General features: G+C 40.3%; 1 protein-coding gene across 9 annotated transcripts in view; it reads right to left on the bottom strand.

Moving 5' to 3' along the window:
- PELI2 (pellino E3 ubiquitin protein ligase family member 2) overlaps nucleotides 1–21,079 on the bottom strand; it is a 97,246-nt gene that overhangs the window by 52,834 nt on the left and 23,333 nt on the right. For 5 of the 9 annotated variants that reach the window (XR_003251980.1, XM_026056248.1, XM_026056240.1 and 2 more), the window contains exon 2: nucleotides 17,624–17,753. The exons of 1 other annotated variant lie outside the window; for it this stretch is intronic. Coding sequence is in view for 4 of the 8 variants with exons in the window: in XM_026056248.1 (XP_025912033.1) it covers nucleotides 17,624–17,753 (130 nt within the window). In the remaining 4 variants the exon portion in view is untranslated. Of the gene's footprint in view, nucleotides 1–733; nucleotides 827–10,300; nucleotides 10,561–16,198; nucleotides 16,315–17,623; nucleotides 17,754–21,079 lie in introns of those variants that run through there. 3 more of the 9 variants (XM_026056245.1, XM_026056243.1, XM_026056246.1) reach the window with 3 other exon arrangements.

Raw genomic sequence — 21,079 nt, 5'->3', positions numbered from 1 at the left:
TTTAATTTGGATAGGATTTGAGCTCTGGAGATATTATATAGTATTTATAAGTATTATATAGTACAGTACTTGCTCTAAGGAGATATTAAACCCTGGCAACTTACAGAGYTCCTCTGTGAGGGTCATAAAAGCAGCAACACGAGCATAAAAGAACAGCATAAGCAAAGCAGCAGAGATGAGTTTGCAATGATACTTGCAAGCATTTGTAACTGCAGTAAAGACATCAGCTGAACATCATCACTTCCAATAAAAAGAATTCAGTGCTTCAGATCAACACAAGCCTCCTTCCTGGGGCGGGGGACAGGGGAAATCAGTAGGCCATACTCAAGCAGCATTTTGCTAAGTGGACACCCTCCTATATATACACCCCATTAAGCGCAGTATCCCCACAGATTACAACCTCCCTACAAACAAGGGCTTAGTGGCTCAGCCAGCTCACTTGARCACCAGAACTGGAAAAGGCCCTATAAGTAAGGTCCAAAAAAAAAAAAATTAAACAAGTAGGAGGGCCTTTCACACTAAATGTGGATTCCTTTCATAGGACAGACAGTTTACAAGATGTTACTCATGCTGTTTTTCACCTTATTGGGATACTGAATTGTAATTAAAAAGCTGTCCATATCTTAAAGGAATTACTTTAAAACAAACACAAAGAAAATAAATAAACAAAACACAAGCAAACAAAAAAGACTTACAAAGGAGTACAAGGACCTTGTTAAACTAGCTTATTTACCTCTGTGCAGCCGTATCATCTAGTTGCACGACAAGCTGCTTCAAAGACTAGTGATGCCTATGGAAGTCCATYAATTCTCAGTCAGTATAACTCCTGCAGGAGTTTAAAAATATATATAAAAAAATACTCTGACCACTTGTCATTACAGACTATATTTTAAAAAGAACTTYGGTACAAAACAGTTAATGGGGGATTCAGAAGCCTGCAGAATTCCCATATCCAATTTATACAGCAAACAGGAAGAGGTACCTGTAAACACCCAAATCACAGCTAGTCAAAAAAACAAACAAACAAACAAAAACCCTGAAGACAAGTGTGTACATCTTCAGCTACTGGGGGAGACTGCAAGTAGCAGCTTTGTCAGCTTGGTAGCATAACTTAAAAATCTGTCTAGAAGACAAATACTTATTTCCAAAACAGAAAACATTTGAGAGCGTTCATACTTTAAGAACTACAGTCAAAGAAAGAGGTGGTGGGATAAAATATTCTYTTAACCAAAAGTCAAGTGTAGCTAGTCAGCCCCTAGCACACGGTCTCGCCTGCTCTCCTCCCTCCTAGGTAAGTSATTTGATCAGCTAGTTAAAGAATCATTTTCACTTTCTTCTCTTTTCTCCATACTAATTAATCTTCTTTCACCCCTGTGTGGGCATAGCAAGAAGGAACATCACCCATTAACTACAGAACAGCCTACAATCTGGTAGTTATAGTCAGAGCCATCAGTGAGCCAGTGCGAGTGCCTGCAAGCTGCAGAAAGAACTGAACGCCGGGGCCACTAAGTCATCACGCAAAGGGGAGAACACCATCATCGTTTTTACAGAAAGCAGCGGATGCTACCACATTTTACACAAAGTCTGAGACTGCATTAACCACGGGCTCCTCTGGCTAGTAAAACAGAAGAATACTTGGTTTCAGGATCAAGATTTACTTTGTTTCTGGGCCATATATGCAGCAGAGTTTAGGTAATAGGCATTTCTAAGATCAAAAAATTGGGCCCCTTTAAGATCAGGCAAAATCAGAGCAGAGATTTTTAAAACCCGGTGTGAGCAAAAGGTAGGTACCTCCACAGGACTTAAGAAATCTTCTGAACCTGGCATTGGGTTCAAGTGTGGCRTTTCTACATTAGGGGCTAAGTTCAGAGCCACAAATGACCTGAAGTCTTCTGCCCACCTTGTGTTTGGGGACACATACTCTGCTTCACGTGAAGGCAACACGACCTGCTATAGCACAAGCTTCTGTAACAATGTTCATTTTTACAATACTATTAATCTTTAAAACTTAAACTTTGACAAGTGTCCTAAATTAAGTGTTCCTTTAAAATTCAGCAGATTTTTATAGGAGACAAATAGGCAGTTACAAGGATTATACCCAAGAGACCATCCTGTTCAAGTTCCTGTTCAAGTCAAGCCAAGCACTCAAGTTTAAGTGTCAGAAATGGTATGCATAGCTTAAAACAGATATAGACCATAGAAAATTCCACAAGCATCAGGTCAAACATTGGAAGCACTGATATAAGCAACTGAAAACCAGATCTTACAACAGAAAACATCATGCAGCCTAACTAGCAATTGTTTAAGAAGTAACAGTGGTCTTACGCAGAGCAAATCCAAATGAAATGCAATCAACAGAATTCCAACTATCTTGTAAGAGGTTAACTTATGAGGAATTCGCACCTAGTCAAGCAGAGYTTTTATATATTTGTGGTTCCCAAGATCTATGACAAAATTCTTCAAAATCATTAAATTGATGTAGGTTTCCCATCCAAAGTTTTACCCTGGTTTTTCCAGTACACTTGCACAAAATTCTTTCATGTGGGTCACGAGATAAATGAGGTGGGAAGGGACCTCAGGAGGTCTCTAGTCCAACCTGCTGCTCAAAGCAGGGTCAGCTCTGAGGTCAGACCAGGTTACTCAGGGCTTTGTCCAGTCTGGTCTGGAAAACCTCCAAGGATGGAGGCTGCACAACCTTTCTGGGCAACTCACTACAATACTTGACTGTCCTCATGGTGAAAAAGTTCCTCCCAATATCCAGTCTGAAACTCATGTTTCAATTCATGCCTGTTGTTCCTCATCCTCCCACTACACACTACTGAAGAACCTGGCTCCATGCTCTCGATGTCCTTCTCTTAAGTATTGGAAGGCTGCTGTCAGGTCCCCCTGAAGCCTTCTCTTCTCCAGGCCAGTTCCCGCAGCCTCTCCTCATAGCTAAGTGCTCCAGCCCCCAAACATCTCAGTGACTCTGCGCAGAACTCACTCCAGTTTATCGCTTTCTATCACTGTACTGCGGGAGGCCCAAAACTGGACATAGTTATTCCAGATGTGGTCTCATGAGTGCTGAGTAGAGGGGGATGCATCACCTTAAACTGGCTGTCTTAAAAGTTAGACCATACAAAATAAGTCTGCTCCTTCCTAAACACCTAATGATTCATTTCTCATCTGAACTCACTATCTGTATTAAAAAAAACAAAAACCACAACACTGTGAGGAACCACATCCAAGTGTGAATTACACTAATGCTTTGAAGCCATGGGCAGAACAACAACAATAAAAAAATCCATTTGGGATGCTAGCATCCGACTCATGTTTTACCTACCTCATTAATAAAGCTAATATACTCTGCAACACTAAGTTAGGGCAGTAGCTAGTACTACTGTATTAAAACTTCAACTAATTTTGAGTAAGAACAGCTCTTCAAGGTTTTAAAGTCTTTAGAGGGGAGAGAAATCCCCCCCCCAGCCAAAAAGAAACACAAAACAAAAAAAACTGAGTGGAGAGATCTTCTCAACAGCAACCACTGACCACTCTCCCTCACTTTCTGCTCTCCTCCAAAACCTGAGAACAGGTTTCCATAAAATAGTAAGACTCATTCAGTTTAAACTASTGTCTTCTCATCAGAGGTTTTTAGTTAAAGCGTGAGCTTTTCCTCTGAACTTCCTGAACTCGACAAAAGACTCTTCAATATAATCAAGCAAGACAGACCAAAAAAGGCAAACTGGGACTTGGCCTATATTTACACACTGCTTGGGATACTACTGGACAGGAATTGTTTTGCAAACATACATTTCCCCAGCATATATCCTGTAGGCCTGTTCACTAGTACAAATTTATACCAGTTGTCTGCCATCATCATCTGAGGCTTACTGCCAAAACAGTCTGATTAGCCCCCCACTTTCTCTCCCTCAGATTACATGAGCAATTAATTTTATATCATTCAGAGTGCTGAACAGTCCTTATAGCCTACTGTTTAGGCACCCACTTGGATAGTGCTTGCTCAACACTCCTGAGCCTAACATCTGATTGTCACAGAGCTCTGCAAAACAAGGCAGCAAACCATAAAAACACAAATGGAAAATACGCTTTGAGACTTTAATTTTAGCATTCATAGCTTTTTTTAGATATTACAAAGCATCTCCAAGCAGCAAGAAGTGGCATTGTCTTTATATTTTTGGCCAAAAAGTTTGAATTGTAATTGAGATGTATTAAAAAAWAATAATAATAATAATCAGTAAGAATATAATTCCATCTTTTAGAGTATGGGGGGGGGGGAACCCACAGAATTAATAGTTCAGTTTAATTAGAACCAGTCACTCTTCTGAAAGAGCATGAGTTAAACTCTACTTCTAGTGAATGCACCAAAACGGCTCACAGCTAACTCTCCACTGTTAACTGATGAAGGATTAAGAATGGTAGTATTGCCACAAATAGGAAAATCCTCTCCCAAATCCTCCTCCAAGCAGTSCTCCTGAGAACAGTTTAAAAAACMACCCCCCCACACACACACACCTCACAGGAGAAAAAAAATAAAAAGAAAAGACAGACAGAACCTGCCCTTTGTGGTAGCTCATCATCCAGAAAGTTTAACCACTTATATTTAACAGGAAGTAAGTACCTTTAAGAGAAAGCATGAACAGAGCCATGCACAATAAAAATAATTTTTGAGTACAGCATTTGCTTGCAGAAGATTTCCTAGACTTCAAAAAGACATAAGAAATATAGGACTCTTGGCAAAAACACAGATAAACTGACTATCCAGACACACCTTGAGCGTCTGAAAAAAAAAGATTTACTTAAGGACAATAGATCACATGAGGCTCCTCAAAATATCAGACATGCACTGTACCCAAACCAGTTACCTCCATCTAGAGTCATCTTCAGATTGAGTTAAGTCTGAGATTAAGATAACTAAACTGGTATAACTAACCGTACACATAAGATTTCTAAGCTGCTACAGAGTTAGCAGAGCCTTGATGAAATCAGCTTGCTCTCCAACAGGCACATGCTGCTTGGTACAGAGCAGGTGTATAACCATAGGTGTCAGTCTCGGACCAAACCCCAGCCTTAACAGCCCCATCTGACCCTCCTTCAGTTACCTCCAGAAGTAGGAGCTGCTAACACAAATAGGTTGTAGGAGCGATGAACTATCCMCACTGCCTTTGAGCACTGTTGCACTAGATAAAAACTAAACACCACAAAGCAGCATATCGGGAGCGAAGCTTGGACAGAACTGTTATACTTACACCGTAGCTAAGCATTACGTGGCAAACGCTAGAACAGAAAGGATTATGGCTTCATGGAAACTGTAGCATTTGTTTGTTGATGCAGAACTATCATTTCTCTTGGTATCTGCACAGCCCAGCAACCCTACCTGCAGCAGGAGATGTTCCATAAGTCCTCTGCTTTTCAGACATTTGTTTGAAGCCACCCAGCCCTCTGACCTAGGAGGGTGGCTCTGTATGCCTGTCTCAAAATACAAGCACGTTAGTGCTTTCAAAGTTAAATGGGGTGAGCTCCAGTCAATGAAAGGAAACAAATCACTACTTGAGTCTGAACTATTCAGTACATTCATACTGCCACYCTACACAATCATTTTCCCTCGTCACCCATATTTGGTATTCGTGTGTGTATTTTAATCACTAAAATCACTGAAGTTCAGTCAGGCTATTTCCTACCCAGAGTTCCTGAGCATATACTCGTGCTGGCACAGAGAAAAATCAGTGCCCTAATTTTGTATCGTGTGAAGTACACCTTCATTAAGAACAGAAAGCGACTGCAGGAAGGGGAAATCCCTCCTCAAGGTGACAGAAGCAGATGATGCAATGCCACTGCTTCACCGCCACTATTATGCAAACTTGCATTTTCAAAAGTATTTCTACAAAGTAGAAAGTACTACTTGCAAAAGTAGTTCTACAAACAGCAGAAAAAAAGGCAGGAAGTACGCAGATATTAGTACAGTGGGAGATTAATCCTAGACACTAAGGACTAGAARTGAATTTAGGATGTTGCAGAGATTTGGAGGAGAGGAGCAGGTTGGCAGTATAATAGAGTCAGTATTAATTATAAAATACCAAAGAATAGGACTTAAGAAAACTTTGAAGGGGAGGGAGAAATTAGAAGGAACACTGAGTTATTAGAAGTTTAGCAATCCAGCTTTCCAAAGCCAGTTTTCCATTTGGAACAAAATAAGAGCAGCTGTCCAYGCCTGAGGAGAGGTCAGCTGCGTTCCTGGCTGCCTCCCACCTGGACCACCAAGGCACTTCCTTGCTCCTGACCTCAGCAGCAGAAGACTCCTCAGTGGGCTGAAGCAGAAAGGGTGTGGAAAAATAGATGCTAGCATAAGAAAACTGGGAGGGGAAGAGAAAGAATTTCTGCATATCTTAAATAATAGTGGGTTTGCAGTCACTATCCTAYTCAATATTTCCTCATAATCTGATCTGTAAAAATTCAAAAACAGTAAGGAAGATTTAGATATGAAGTACAGTGCCATCAAACGCGCATCTTATTTACCCATAATTGTTCAAGACTTTTTTGTCCATTCATGCACTTTTTTTGTAAGCATTCAGGCCTTATAGCTAAAGAACTTCTGCCTTAGCAACACTCACCAAGCACTTAAACCTCTAGGGCAAAAACACCCCTCCTGCAGTTCCCTCAACCATATGATCTCCCCAATTGCCTCTCCTGGAATTCTAGACTCTGAAGGACATCGCATGTGTCACACAGTTCGTTGTGATCTCTCAAACTTATAGGACAGCACACTGTGTGAAACACCACATTTATTTTTTACRAGCTCATTAAGAAAAAAGCCACACAAGTGAACAAGCAAACGAGGGGTTAACCACTTTGCTGTAGACTAGCCCAAGTTGTCAATTCTRTAGCTATTTAATTCACTAGTTTTAACAAGTTATCAAGTTAATGAATTGGCAAAATCACATGCTTATGAGCAAAAGTTTCCTAACCGATGGCAAGACTGCTCATCCTTCCTGCTCCGTCATGATGTGGGCATCCTCTGAATTGCACCAGGAAGCATGAGAGCCTCAGCAGTCCAGCTGCTGGTGGATCCGCTTCGAAGACTGTTTGGGTGAGCTGATATATTTGTACCTCACAGCTAGGAAAGTAAGGTCTATATCACCTCTGTTGGTCATTTCAGTCCCTGGGCAAAAGTTTACTTAATTCTGAAGAGTTTCAGTCGGGCTGATCAGGTACTAACAAGCAGTTACCTACAAAACTGCCAGGATAGCAGACCTCRTTCTTTTTTGTCCTTGAGTACCTGGCGTACATTTTGCTCGCGCTTCACCCTAATAGTGCTACTCCCAGAATACATTAGGTCTTAGCATGAGCRGTGTGTTAGGCCCAAGGCCTGAGCAGGAGTCCAGAGAAGAGTCACAGGGTGATAAACAGATGCATAGCCCAAATATCGGAAAGCAAAGAGTTTCAAAGAGAGAGAGGTTGGTTGTTTAGGTACGTGCAGTCAGCTTATATCCATCCATACAGTTAGGGACTCCAAGCAGATCCAGTTGTGGGAAGAAGGATCCCAGACTCCATACTCAAGCAAAGGACTGAAAGACAGCTTTCCCCAAGTAGAGTCTCCAGATATTTCAGCAATAGCATTGCGTTACGCTGGTGAAATGCAACTGCAGCCAAACTCTGGAGTGGAACCATTCTGCAGGAAGGGTCAGGTCACTGGGATTATAAAAGAGAGACCATGATGGGTCTTAACACAGCTCTGAGAATGAAGTCACCTGAACCGGTATCACCAAACCTTTGGACACTTGTGGTACAGATAGGCAGCTGCTGGTCCTATGAATTTAGTCCCGTCAATAAAAAAAAAGACAGCATAACTCAGACTCAAGCAGGCACGCAGCTTATAAAGAAAGGGATGGAAAAGGTGGAATAATATCCCAGTTCAGGTGAAATTAAGCCTCAGCAACAGCAGCTGCTTAGGAAAATACAGTGTCTGGGGGCAGGGACAGACACTAATCCCTAGAGGCTGTAACACCCACCCAAAGGGAACAGTTTCTACAGAGAATTCCCCGAAGTGCTAGAGAACAAGCAGACTGGTTCAAAAAATAAATAAATAAAWAAAATTGTCTATCAGGGATGGGAATATACTAAATTCAGGTCCCATAAAGCCCTGACTCCTGGTTTAGAAGGAAACTCATTACTTGCAGAAGCTAGGCAATGAAAGCAGCAGCTGAAACAGCTTCAGTCTGTGGGTATACAGCAAGCGTCACCATCACCTGAAGTCTAATCCTACAAAGCAAAGTGTCTCTTTAGTTACACTTAACTGAGACTTGAGATTAACTGGCAATAAAAACAAATTTGCCTTGCTGCAGAGCAAGCAAAAGCCCTGTTTTATGTCACCAGGCAAGTTGCAGGTTCTTTTTAGATGATCTGCTATCAAGGACAACATCCCTCACCGAGGCTGAGCAGCACTGTTGCAGACATAAGAGCTATCCAAGCTGCAAACTGGGACTGCTTTKTCATCTAAGCCTCAAATCCATTGGAAGGTCTGGAAAGAGAAGCAAAATTCTGCAGGTACAAATAACTATAACAGGCCCTGGAACCAAAATTCCTTTGGTCACACGTGAGCCATGAAAAACCAAAGACATGTTTGTTTCTCCTTTCTTTACCCTGGGTTAGGGCAGAATAGGAAGAAAAGCTTTTCTCAGTATCTCAAGTCAAGAAAAGAGGAATAGTTCCAAAAGGCATCTCTGGAGCCACAACAGTGGTACTTGTGGACGTCTGAGGCTGAGAGAATAACGCCAGGATAATCTCAGTTTGAGAAGAGTCACTGTTAAAACACTGGTCCCATTCTCACGAGCCACCAGTCAAATACCAAACCAACAGTCACTAGAGGGAAAATTCAGGGGGGTGAGGGGGTGGAGGAATGGAAATCTGACTTCAGTCTGCCAAATCCGCAGTTTTTCAGCATGAGATGGACTAATACCCCTCCTTGCTTAGCAATATCAAAAAGCAAAAATGACAGTATCCATCACTTCCTGGCTGTGGTGAACTGGATATAAAGCTCACGCTTGGGTTAAGTGCTGGGCCTGCAATGAGCTTCCTCAAGTCAAAGTGATAGGCATCTGCTATTACTGAATTAGTATAYTTTAAGTTACCTCTGTCTTCTACCGCAGGCATTATCTCATACCAGGCATCTGCAGAGTCCTGAACTTCTTGAAGTACTGGCAGAATCACTACGGACAGTGGACACATGCAGAAATTAAAGACAAGTCTGTACAACCACACATGCAGTCCTGCATGGAGGTCATGTAAGTACAAGCTCTGATGCACACCCAATGGCCAGACAAGCTTGTTTTCAGGGAAGGACAGCTCGTGAGATGATCAAAAAGAGATAATGATCTTGTGGAAGCTAAGCCTAAGTGCTAAAGAACTCCAAATTGCTCCTATGAACTCCAGACACAGACAACAATATTTCTCCACATAGCACTAAAGAGCTTGGAGCATTCAATGAATTAAGCATCATCATAAGAACTTTGCTGGGGACACTCCCCTTCTACACAGATTATCCAGATAAGGTACTCCTTATTCTYGCCCTAAAATCTTTGTGAGGCTCTCTGGTGCTGAGGAGGAGCAAAACAGCAGGCTTCCAAAACAAAGCAGTCTTGCCTCCAAAATAAAGCATAAGTACTTCTCAGGCAAAGACCTAYCGGCTGCGGAAACAGGAACCTTTTAGTCTTACAAGTCAGACACCCTCCTAGTACTTCACTTAGGRAACAGACAAAATCAGTTACTCATTTTACAGATGTACTCACAAAACCATAAATATTTATATTTTGTTCTTTCCATCAACACATCTCAAAGCACTCTGGAAAATAAGTATTCTTTAATCTGTAAAACAGGAGTATCAGTACTTAATTTCTTTGTAAAGTTTTTTTGACCATGAAACTTTAATTACTTTGTGTTTTCAAAATAATTGCTGCTCCCAAAGTCTAAAGTCATAGGAGTCCTATCCAGTGTTAGATGCAGTTCCAACTTCTCTATTCCAGAAAAGCTGTTCCGTACTGCTGTGATTGAGCACATTTGGGGGGAAAAAAAAAATGAGGTAGTATACAGTGTTTCATCCACTTAAGGCAATTTCACTTGGGCATTACAGTTTGAGTCAACAGAAAAAGCATATACATCATTACATCCATGTTCCTCTTTTCACCGCATTTTCTTTGAGCATGAAACAATCTAATTCATATCAGTAGCAACAGATACTCCAAGGATCTTCAGTTTCACTAAAAGAGGATAACAAAAACAAACAAACAAACAAAAAAGGGCACATCACCTTACAGTAAGTCTCTTCATAGTGCCAAAAGATCTGTTTTCAGTTCCTTGGTACAAGTCTCAGGCAAGGACAGGTTCTCTGTGTAGTAGACGCTATGAACCTACATTCTTCAGAAGTCTAGAATCTGACTGTCTCTTTATGGGTGCTTTGCACTTCAAAGCTGATGTGAAAGTCAATACTTCAGGCTTATGTAAAAGTCTCCCCATGACAGAGCAAAGTTTCCAAAACAGCAGCTAGGAATTCAGGTAATACAGRTGCTAACAGTCCAAGAGTCTTTTTAGCAGCAGCACGACCCACTCAAACATCTAAAACACAAAAGCAGATTGTCATTATGATTTAATACGGCAGGGAGATTGTCACCTAGTAATGCCAATTTGCTTATCAGCATTGCAGTTCAGCATTAAGTGCCATGATGTGTCACTCCCAACTGCCAGCAAGTTGAGAAAGCAAGAGTACCATTCAGGCATAAACATTTGAATCAAATGAAGCTGCATGGACTGTGGCTAAACCAGTTCCAAGCTTTCTCTTAAACTTTAGGAAAGTTCAGACTACTCAGCTGTCAAGAGACATGTGCTTCCAAGACCAGATCAATTCCAGCCAAGAGTCTCAAACAACAAATGTCTAACAGGACAGAACATAAGCACTGCACTAGGCGGTCAAAAGCTTCCACTCTAAATCCTTAGAGCAGGGAAATTGTAGAAACCAGCCAAACTGGAATGAGTTAGTTTTAAACAAGTCATCCTGTACAAAGCTTAAGTAGTGAAATTCTCAGCTTTCACTAAAACGAGCGGCTCTGCTACCTACAGTGCAAATCCTATTTGTAGGTTTTCCTGTGGCTAGAAGAGCTGAAGATACTCCCTGCTTAGGCACCCAAGGTTGGCAGTGTCTGACCTTACACTACTGCTTTTTAAACTCAGCTGGGAAACACCGTCTGTACTTTAACTAGCTATCCATTTCCACAAGACTGAATTCCCCCTGGTTATTTTCAAAAGGGTAAAGGAAGTTGCAAACTGATAGAAATTGTGCAGTGCTGGCTTCCTAATGAAATGAAGCAGAAGTGTGCGTGGGGAAATGGATTCCTCCAGAGTTTTGTAATGCCAGCCATGGTGCTCAGCACACTTTCCTCAGCTATAAAAGGACGTTCAGAAATACAAGCAGAACCTGCTCAAAATATTGATTTAGAGCAGATGTAGTTTGAACTGAGCTTTAAAGGAAAGCATTTTCTGATCTTTTGTCTATCCTCTGAAGGGAGAGTGTGAAAAGCAAAACAAACAGTGTTCAGGCATTAAAAAAAAAAATTGCTGAAGACCTCAATAATTTTAACCCCTCTTCCTTCACTAAACAGATGGTTTGTGTTAGAAAACACTGTAGAATGATTTTTCCAAGGCCTCTGACATGCATCCTGCTCAATAAGGCCCAAAAGCTCACGAAGAGGAGCTTCAGACTGGGTTATAGTTGATATTTATCAAGTCATACTAATAAAATTGGTCTAACCTTTTTCTTCTATCTAACCATTCCCTATTACTTGCAAGAGCAAAGAGATAGGGACSTAGTATGTTATGATGTTTATTTAACAGAAAAGGGCATTCTACGCTGATGCAACTATTATTCAAATAGACCCAATCTGATGAGCCAAGAAAAAGCTGCCTCTGCACAACTCAGGACTCTGGAGATACCTATGTGATTAAGTTACTTCAGAACGAATTAGTGTTCCRTGAACTGATTACACCATAAATAACTCCAATGGGAAAGAGAAGTCACTGACAGAGACAGCATCCTGACAGCATCTGACCTCCATAGCTCTCATCTAGAATGAGCACCAAAAGCTGCATGTTCCAGAAGGATTTTTGTCCTTCTTGCTCAAAATTCACAAAGTATTTCAAAGCAGAAACAATATCTGCATTAGACGACTAATCGCAGGAATCCTACTCTTTCATTTTCTCTAGTCACCCAAAGCACAAGTTACAGCTCTCTCCCCTGACCCAATAATCATTCGTATGGCTGTATTTTGTTCTTTTTGAGCAGCAGCATGAAACTTGATTAGAGCGGCAGGAACCCAGCCAGTGCCTGTACAAGCTGCYGTTGTGACAGTAGGAGGCAGAAGCCAACTCGGCAGGTAATTGGACCTGAAGTCAGAAAAATCTTCCCCAGCCAGATTGAAACAGCAGTTTCATAGGGGAGAAAATAAGCTGCCTTTATCGACCACAGGTTACCAAAAGAAAACTTTGATCCCAAGAAAGGTAGGCGTAATATCAAGACACACCTCCAAAAAGGTATTAGGGTTCTCTCTCTCTCCTTTTTTTTTTTAAAGTTGAGCTCTTCAGCTCAAAAACATATACAACCTTCTGTCAAGTCAGTATTAACACTTGCATTCTTGCTGGTTATTAAGCATAAAAGCACATCTGATTGTTAAAAAGGAGAATTTCTAGTGCTTACTAGTAGTATTCTCCTGCCCATTGACTCAAACACTTTGGAAGGTCTCAAATAGCAAGCAAGCTAATTCAGCAGTTTCCTGCCTACTGCCAGGATAGGATTCATTCACGTGTCAAGAGTAATCCAAGGGAATCCTAGAAGGCTAATGTCAACCCCTGAAGTCTTGTGCACACTTCATGTTTCCTGATGTCCTACTTGGCACTACTCAAATGCACATGGAGCTCCTTGTTAATGTTTTTAACCTATTCAGCAACAAACATCCACAAAAGTAATTTGAAAGCATTAGAAACCAATGAAGAGATTTAATGTATCAAAACCTAGAATCATGGGGGGACAACATGACTTGAGTGCTCAGTATTGCCAATAATTTCATTGTTAATACATGCTACCAGCCCTCCTCATACGGAAATAAAGGAGTTCTCACCACCTAACTAACAACATGCAACAGGAGTTAGCATTGACTACAAGGAGGAGGAAACAGCAATTTGTATCCAACTTATACTCAAAGTAARGGATCACAGAGACACACAGTACCAGGAAAAACAAATGCGGAAACTACCTTAGTGAGTGAAGACCCAACTGTGTTTGCACAGAAGGAAAGCGTTAGCCTAACAGCCTAACGAACCAGAGTGGGTGTGTATGGGAARAGGGAGCTCTCTGCTTGGCAGAGGTTGGGATCAGTCTTATTTATACACCTCTTTATGGCTAAGATCTGCAAGAAAACTATACCATGCTCAAGTATTATTCTGCACAAATATTAAGCTGGTTTTGTTTTCAATTACAAATACCTCTTTCCCTGCCAGATACACGTGCCCATTTACCCCAGACAAAAAAAGAACAAAACAAACAAAAAGACCCACCCACCCGGAACTCCCCCCCCAACCATGCCCCCTACACACACACACACACACACACACACACACGCACCCCTACTCAACCCAGTTTCAGGATCCCATCATTCCCAGGCTAGTATTCTGAAACCTCACATCCCCCTCTCAATTTCAGTTTGAGGCTCAGTGGAAGAAAATTCCATTATCTTGGACACCACAGCACACCCAGCGTTGAGTTCCAGAGCATCTCTGTTGTGTGCAAAGGGCAACAGTTTAACAGAAAACAAAAAAATAACAATGCTCAACCAAAAAAAGAAAAAAAGAGCCTCATTCACAAAATCAGAAGTTAGCTGTAAACAGCTCTAATAGCATGAAAATAGAAGTCAGCAATCCTAGCTGTGTCATGATGAGTTGTGACCAAAATCCGCATCTAGAAGTTTGGTAGTCTGAAAAAGGTTTTCACAGACCATATGATCAGCTTTGATGACAGTCTTCCTCTTTGTCAGGAGACCTAAGTCAATGCATTCATTTTTTCGGGTTAAAGGCATGCCCGCATACACAAACAAACAAGAGCATGAGAATTTTAAGCATCCTTTCTTACAATAATACCAATTTTGTCCCTGCCAGAAAGGTCCCTCTCAAATAAGTGTCCTGAATTCTGGAAAACAAGACACTAATTAAATCTGTGCTTAAGCACCAGTCAGGGATTTTATAAAATAGGTTTTAAAGCCAAGTCCATAATGTTGAAGAGATGTATGCATACATTTTAACTGCATGCTGAAAAAAAACCTTGCGACTTGTTACCCCGTGTAGTGCTTCCCCCCAAAATATACCCATACACCCTCAGTAGGCCAAACAGTTCTAAATTATCTTCTTCAGCACCTCCAGAAGGCAGAGCGGCAAAAAACAAGCACTCCAGTGGCAAAAACAAAAGGCACTGATTCATATGTAATTATCTCAGCTAAATTTACTACTGAAGCCATCGCTGCTCCAGCTGTCCTTGACACCTGCATAGCAGGGACAATGGGACATGACAAGCATCCTCTTAAGATCTACTGCAGTTTTCAAGCTGACATACTGACTTAAATTGGCAACAGTTTCTGTTAAGACAAGGGCCCCAAAACTGCATTAGCACAAAAGCAGAGATGTACCTTATTCACACATCCAGGCCACAGCAGTGACACACAGATGGAGACTGTTTTCAGCCATCTATGTTAAATCAACATCAGTACCCCCAAGAATAACTTTTCTTTCTACTCAAGGATTCAGTTTATATAGCAACAGAGAAGCAAATCAAAACAAAACTCAGGTCTGAAAAGTTACAAGAAAGGACGTAAAGGAAGGAAACTTGTTAATATCCTGTGCAGTGGAAGTTGCCACTGTTTTTTCTTCCCTAAATAAGGGCTAGACTGAAAGATTGAGAGCAGAACAAAAATTCTGGTGTCAAGTTGCACATTATTTTCCAAGAACAAAGCAGCTCGCTCGCTCTCTCTCTCCTCAATTTGTCTGTGTTTCTGGAATCATTTACAAAAGCTCTATGCAGAAGCCATTCCTAATAAAACTGATTTAGGCTCTGGCTTCTAAGATGTCAGAAAAGCCTATGAAAAGTATTTTAAAATGTAAACGTCCTTTTTTGCACATCTGAAAGAGAACTGCAATCCACTGCACCACTGTTCTGGCACACGGCCACCAGCCTTGCCTTAGACAACAATATAAATACACAAAAGCTCTTTTGTAAGGGTTCAGAGAAAGTGCAAAAAGAGTACATTCAACCTGACATACCCACCTGAATCCAAATCCTCAAAGGAGAGGCTTTAAATGTCTCAGACCCTATGCTATCTTGATAAGGGMACTAATTTGTACAGCACGTATTTTATCTACACTACAATAACAACGCAGATGAACATTAACCAGATACCTTGTGGTGTCTGGCAGGTGTTTAAATATTTTCAAACTCAAATGCCACAATACTATCTGAAGTCCAAATGCGTAAGATTATTCTGTGAGAACATGAGTATGTTTCCAAATACATAAAATATGTTTTTTCATTTATTAAATTTTAAGCAACAGAAGAGAGTTTACCAATGCATGCAGAGATGCAACAGGCCTTTCTTTTCAAAAGGGCGATTTCATCAGTAAGATTCAACTCAAATAGTTTCATTTTGAAAATAGGACAAATATGTTTAAAGAAAGTTTTAAACCAAAAGACTACATATTTATCTACACCATGCAGCAGCTGTACAATCAAAAAAACACCACACAAAAAACCCACAGCTCTGGTATGCTATAYTTTGATAAGTTTAGGTGTACGGTATGCATTATAAAAGAAAACAACATGTTATACTAATTTCTTTGACAAACTTTCACTGTTAAGCAACAAACAGCCGGAAACAATTTGAAATTAAGATAAATATGTTATTCTTCTACCACTGACACACAAAGTTTGTGATTGTAGAACTCTGACCAATAACTGAAAAGTCCTGCTGCGAGCTACCAATAAACTAAAAACATTCATAGCCATTGCAGTATTGAATTACACCCCATATAATAAGATTTCAACTGCTTCCATTCAGGAGATAACTGTGTTAATGACAGCAACCAGCCAGCAACCCCGGCATTTTAACACTGCATTTACCTCTACAGGGGAGCAAAGATACCAAGCCGCACATTCAAGCAGTGACACACTCAGACCAGAACTAAGGTTCCTAGGCAGAAATTAAGACAGCCCAAGACCATGAAATATTTCCAGCATACTGTACACAACTCTGAAAAACAGCTTTTCCTATCTAACTGTTGCCAGAGGGCGGAGGAACCACCGTATCTAAAATGCCTCTTACAAGCCCAGGCCACATGTTCAGGGCTACTGAGTTAACTTAGATAACCACACAAAGTCATATTTGACAAACCATAACTCAAAGTAAAAATCTTCAGACTATTTATTTATAGAGCTCCAGCTCTAAAACATCCTCAGTGAAAGCAGAGGTTCTTACATTCAGCTACCTAATTCTCCCAACTTTATCTGCAAAACAACACCTGGAAGTGCAGCCAAAACATACCCTAAGATTCCAAAAAAAGCAAGTGTCCCAGTTTAACACCTGATGGTCCACAACAACCATGAATCCCTGGGTTCAGTARAGCTGTAGCTAGCATATAGTTTTCTACAGCTTCAGTCTAGACTTGCTCCAGGACTTCTCAGAGATCTGGTCATGCAATTTGAATATTTAAAAAAAAAACAAAAAAAAACTACAGTATTTTGAGGTAATGTACAGATCACAAGAAATTAGCTTCAGGAAGAACTTATTAGTCCGCAGGTGGCAACTGTTYTGCAGTTATTGAAATACATAAGAGTAACACACGTTTCTCACAAACCATTCACTTTGGCGAGTGTCACCACAGAACACTCCCTCCAAGTCAGGGAAAATTCTAATCACTCCTCCCTTCTGGGAAAAAGCGTTTGAGAGAGGAGAGAAGACGACTGTTCACACCTTGAAATATGTTTGGCCCCCAGCACATTAACCCAGACAGTTCTAAAGAGCTGTTTGCTATGCTAGTGTATTTAGTTTGCTGCTTGTCCTCCTTCACCTATACTAGACTTCAGGTGGAAACATATATGCAATATCATTATTAGCAACGCAAATGAAAGATCCAGAAAGCTCACACTTTTTTTTTTTTTTAATACCAAGTCACTTATCTTTGTGAAGAGGTAACAGACATACCAATCTTATACTTCACTGAGAAAGAAGTTAAAAATACTTCTTGCATTTGCATCAGATTATTCTGACTCAGATAACCAAACTGTCAGCATTAGTAAGCCAGCTTTCTGAACAGGGGCAGAAGGGTCAGACTAACTCATACCTGAGGTTAAAGACTCTTTAAAATCAGTAACTAGATTAAAGATAAATATCCCCAGAAAGAGAAGCCACTGTAGACTTTTCATCAAAACAAATTTTCCTGATTATCACAGAAAGAACTGGCAGCAAGACAAATCAGACAGTGGTATTACATGAGCTGTTCTTGACCCAGGATCACCAGAAAATGGAATTTTCCCACTGTCGCATACCTTGGATGCTTGGGGCGTAGAAATCACATGAACAGTGCTGGGCTTAACTCCATTTGCCTTAGGTCGCTTATAGAGGGCAAATCTGCTTTTTCTGCGTCCTCTGTCACCATTAGGGAGGGAGCCATTATACCTAGAAATAAACAAATAAGTTTGGAATAAAAAAAACAGTAATTTGGAATACAGCAAGAGAGATCAGCAATCTGGTTACGTCAGCCTGATAATGTCAAATACGCGGTTAAACAAAACAAAACGGGAAAAAAGTAACACAGCCATGGTAAGCTGTTTCCTAGAACTCTAAGTTACTGTGCGTGTTCCAGCTTTTTTTCTCTACCAATAGCTTAATTTTATTCATCATTAATACAGTCATTAACTGCAGATGAAGCATTGAGTTTAACTACAGCAACRCTTTTTCATGTTTAGAAATAAAGGAATTTGGAAATACAAATTTAATTCTTGTCTCCAATTTTAGAATATGGGGAGTTTTAGAAACGTTTTTACCTTACCATCCCCCTCCCCACAGCTCACACAGAAGAGAGGAGGAAGAAAGACCTAATTAAGGAAATTCAGGGGCAAACCAAACTAAGTGAAAGGAGAAGAAGAAAAAAAAAGACTCAAAACATCTAATCCTAAAGGCCTGATTTATTATTAAGGAAAGAGGATGCAAGTGCTTTTGATTTATGTGAAGATATTTGAAGACTCCTTAATGACTTCCTTTATCAGGTGTAACACAGAGCCTTCAACAGTTCTTTCATCTGCCTCTGAGGACAGAGCCCCAACCGATTAGTTATCCAGAGAAGCCTTCAGCCTCAAGGGGACATAGATCCTTCCCCAAGGAAGGAATCGCCTAGAAATTTCTTTGMAACATTTAAGCATTGAAATTCCATCCTGACAAAAGATTTAAGAAGGGCAGATGCTTCTCATCACAGCAGCTTCACGTATAATGTTCCTGACAGCTTTCAACTGGTCTATGTAACATCTCTCAGGGTTTTACTTTACTGCATAGACACCTCTTCCATTCCTGATCCTCAGGGATTTCATACCTTTGCCTGAAGAACTACAGATGTAGTTCCACTTATACATTTCAGTAGTCTTACTGGTGAAGGATATTCTATACTGGATCATGGGCATTCCTCCCCTACAGCCTTTACAATTAAAAGCTAACATTGCAATGAGGAAAAGAATCTGAAAGAGATGGAAAAGGAAGTTTTACAACTGATTAGTTCCCTGGAAAGCAAAAGAAGTAAATAAATAAATAAACAAATGAAAAAAATTTAGGAGAACTCAATGCCTGTTCAGGCAAATACTTGGAGTAGTTCAGCTCCACATCTACCACAGCACCTGCAGATTAAAAACATTTCATCACAGAAGGCTAATGGTCTCCCCACAGCTCAGGCCGTAAGAGAAGTTCTGTGGCAATTACAGACTAGAAAAAGCAGTGCACTAACGCAGAATCTTACCTTTCTTATCATTACCGCTTTGTATAGGTAATTAACAGGTCTGCATAACAAGGAAGTGTACTTGGAGATTTGTTTTTTTTTTTTAAAAAAAGAAAACAAGAACTGGAAAATATGTAGGAGATCAAACAGAGTGGGCTCCTTGTTAGGGCTCTGGAACGGTGCCCTACAGAAGGCTTAACTTCCGCAAATGAGAGCTTGGGGTCATGTGGGACAATAGTTTAAATTTCACATACACATTTTCTGAACTGCAGGACTGCTGAACATTCATGAACGCAAAGGAGAAAAGGTATGAGAGAATCTCAAGCTTAAGTACTCTAGAATATAAACAAAACTTTTTTCTCTTTTTAATATATGTTTAATACATGATCCCAAAGACACCCAAGAAGTGAAGACCTTTTCAGCTGGGATGCAACTGAACTTGTTCCCCCACTCCCATTTTCATATGGGAGATAACGTATCTTTCTGGAAAATAAAAAGGATTTGCCAACGGTGCAGAAAAACAAATGGAGTAAATCACTCCAATTATTTCATGCCAGGCCTGATAGTATCTGGAAATTTGGGTTTAACCCTACACAAGAAGGGATTATCACTCAGTTAATACAGTTGGTCCTGAAAACAAAACAGACCGATTCCTAGAAAAAAGATTGATATATATAYATATATATATATATATATATATAWAAAATATACACATACATACACACACACCAGTATGATCCACAGGCAATCTAAATACAAGCCCTTAAAATTCAAATGCCTTGATTCTGCAACTTGAATCTTAGATGTATACAAATTCTTTCTTTCAAAGACACTATAATACCATGAAATATGCCAGCAAGTTTTAACTTGCCTAAAGACAATGTTCTTTTACAAGTATTTCTATCCAAAAATCCAAAAAAACAATACCTCCTTATGAAATCATATATAACAAATATCATCACTAGCTTTATATTCTGCAATTAAAGATTTTTGCATTGTATAATGGTTCAATAGTACTGAATTTAAGTGGCTCCATTAACAAAAAAAAAAATTAGTCAAGTGTCTCATGTTCACAAAAGGGTTATAACCAGAAAAGGCTATTTGATTTCTTTTCAGGTCTTTTGTGGGATTTAAAGATTAAAAAAGAAAAGGGGAGAGAAAAGAAGAAGTCACTCAAGGTTAAAAGGCCTTTTGGAAACTTTAAATAGGAAGGAAATGCAAGCAAAGTAAAAGTTTAATTCATTCATTTGTCCTGATCAGCACTGACAGGTTTTCCTGAAGGGTTTTTTTGTGACAATTTTTAAATTTCATTCTCACAAAAGGGCAGGAGGATTTCATGACAGTCTTACCATTTGTTACGCTTTAATTACAAACCTGCAAGTTTTATTTTGATCTCACATGGGTAAAAAAGATAGGACAATTACTAGGCGTACATATGGGTTTGGGGGATGAGGGGGGGGTGGAAAATCTAGCATCAAAGACTTGTTTCCTTCCTCTCCACAGACAGCAGATGCATTTGTTTTTTCTAGGCCAGGATTCTTGCTCACCACAAACCAACCCTCCCTGTGGCATTTGGGCCCCACCTTCCTTACCCCTAAGGAACTGAACAAGCTACATACCAAGCAAACCATTACTGCTGTCAAGGGATCTTGTCAGCCACAACAGGACCTGCACCCACCCACTCACAGAGCTCTCTGCATGAAACCTTACCCAACTTCTCTAACCTGTTGGAAGCGTGCAAATAAGATTGTTCTTGAGGTAGCAGACCCACACTGGCTTCTCCTATCCTTCAGGTTTTTTGAGGTCCCAGCATAACTGAGCAGCGTCCACGTACTGCCGCCTGTGTGAGCAACAACTGTCCTATTTCAGGTAGCAACAGTATGGAACTGCACAGGAAAGAGCAGAGGCAAGACCAACAGCCACAAATTCCCATCACTGAACACTAAAGGCTCAGGACTCCCCTACAACCAAACAGGAGCTTCAAAAATAAAAGAGAAGCTGCATATCAGATCTTCTCACA

The sequence above is a fragment of the Apteryx rowi genome, unplaced genomic scaffold (genome assembly GCF_003343035.1).
Source record: "Apteryx rowi isolate R43461 unplaced genomic scaffold, aptRow1 scaffold_13, whole genome shotgun sequence".
NCBI lineage: Eukaryota > Metazoa > Chordata > Aves > Apterygiformes > Apterygidae > Apteryx > Apteryx rowi.
Note: the sequence above shows the minus strand (reverse complement) of the source record. Positions and strands in the feature narration are given on the sequence as shown.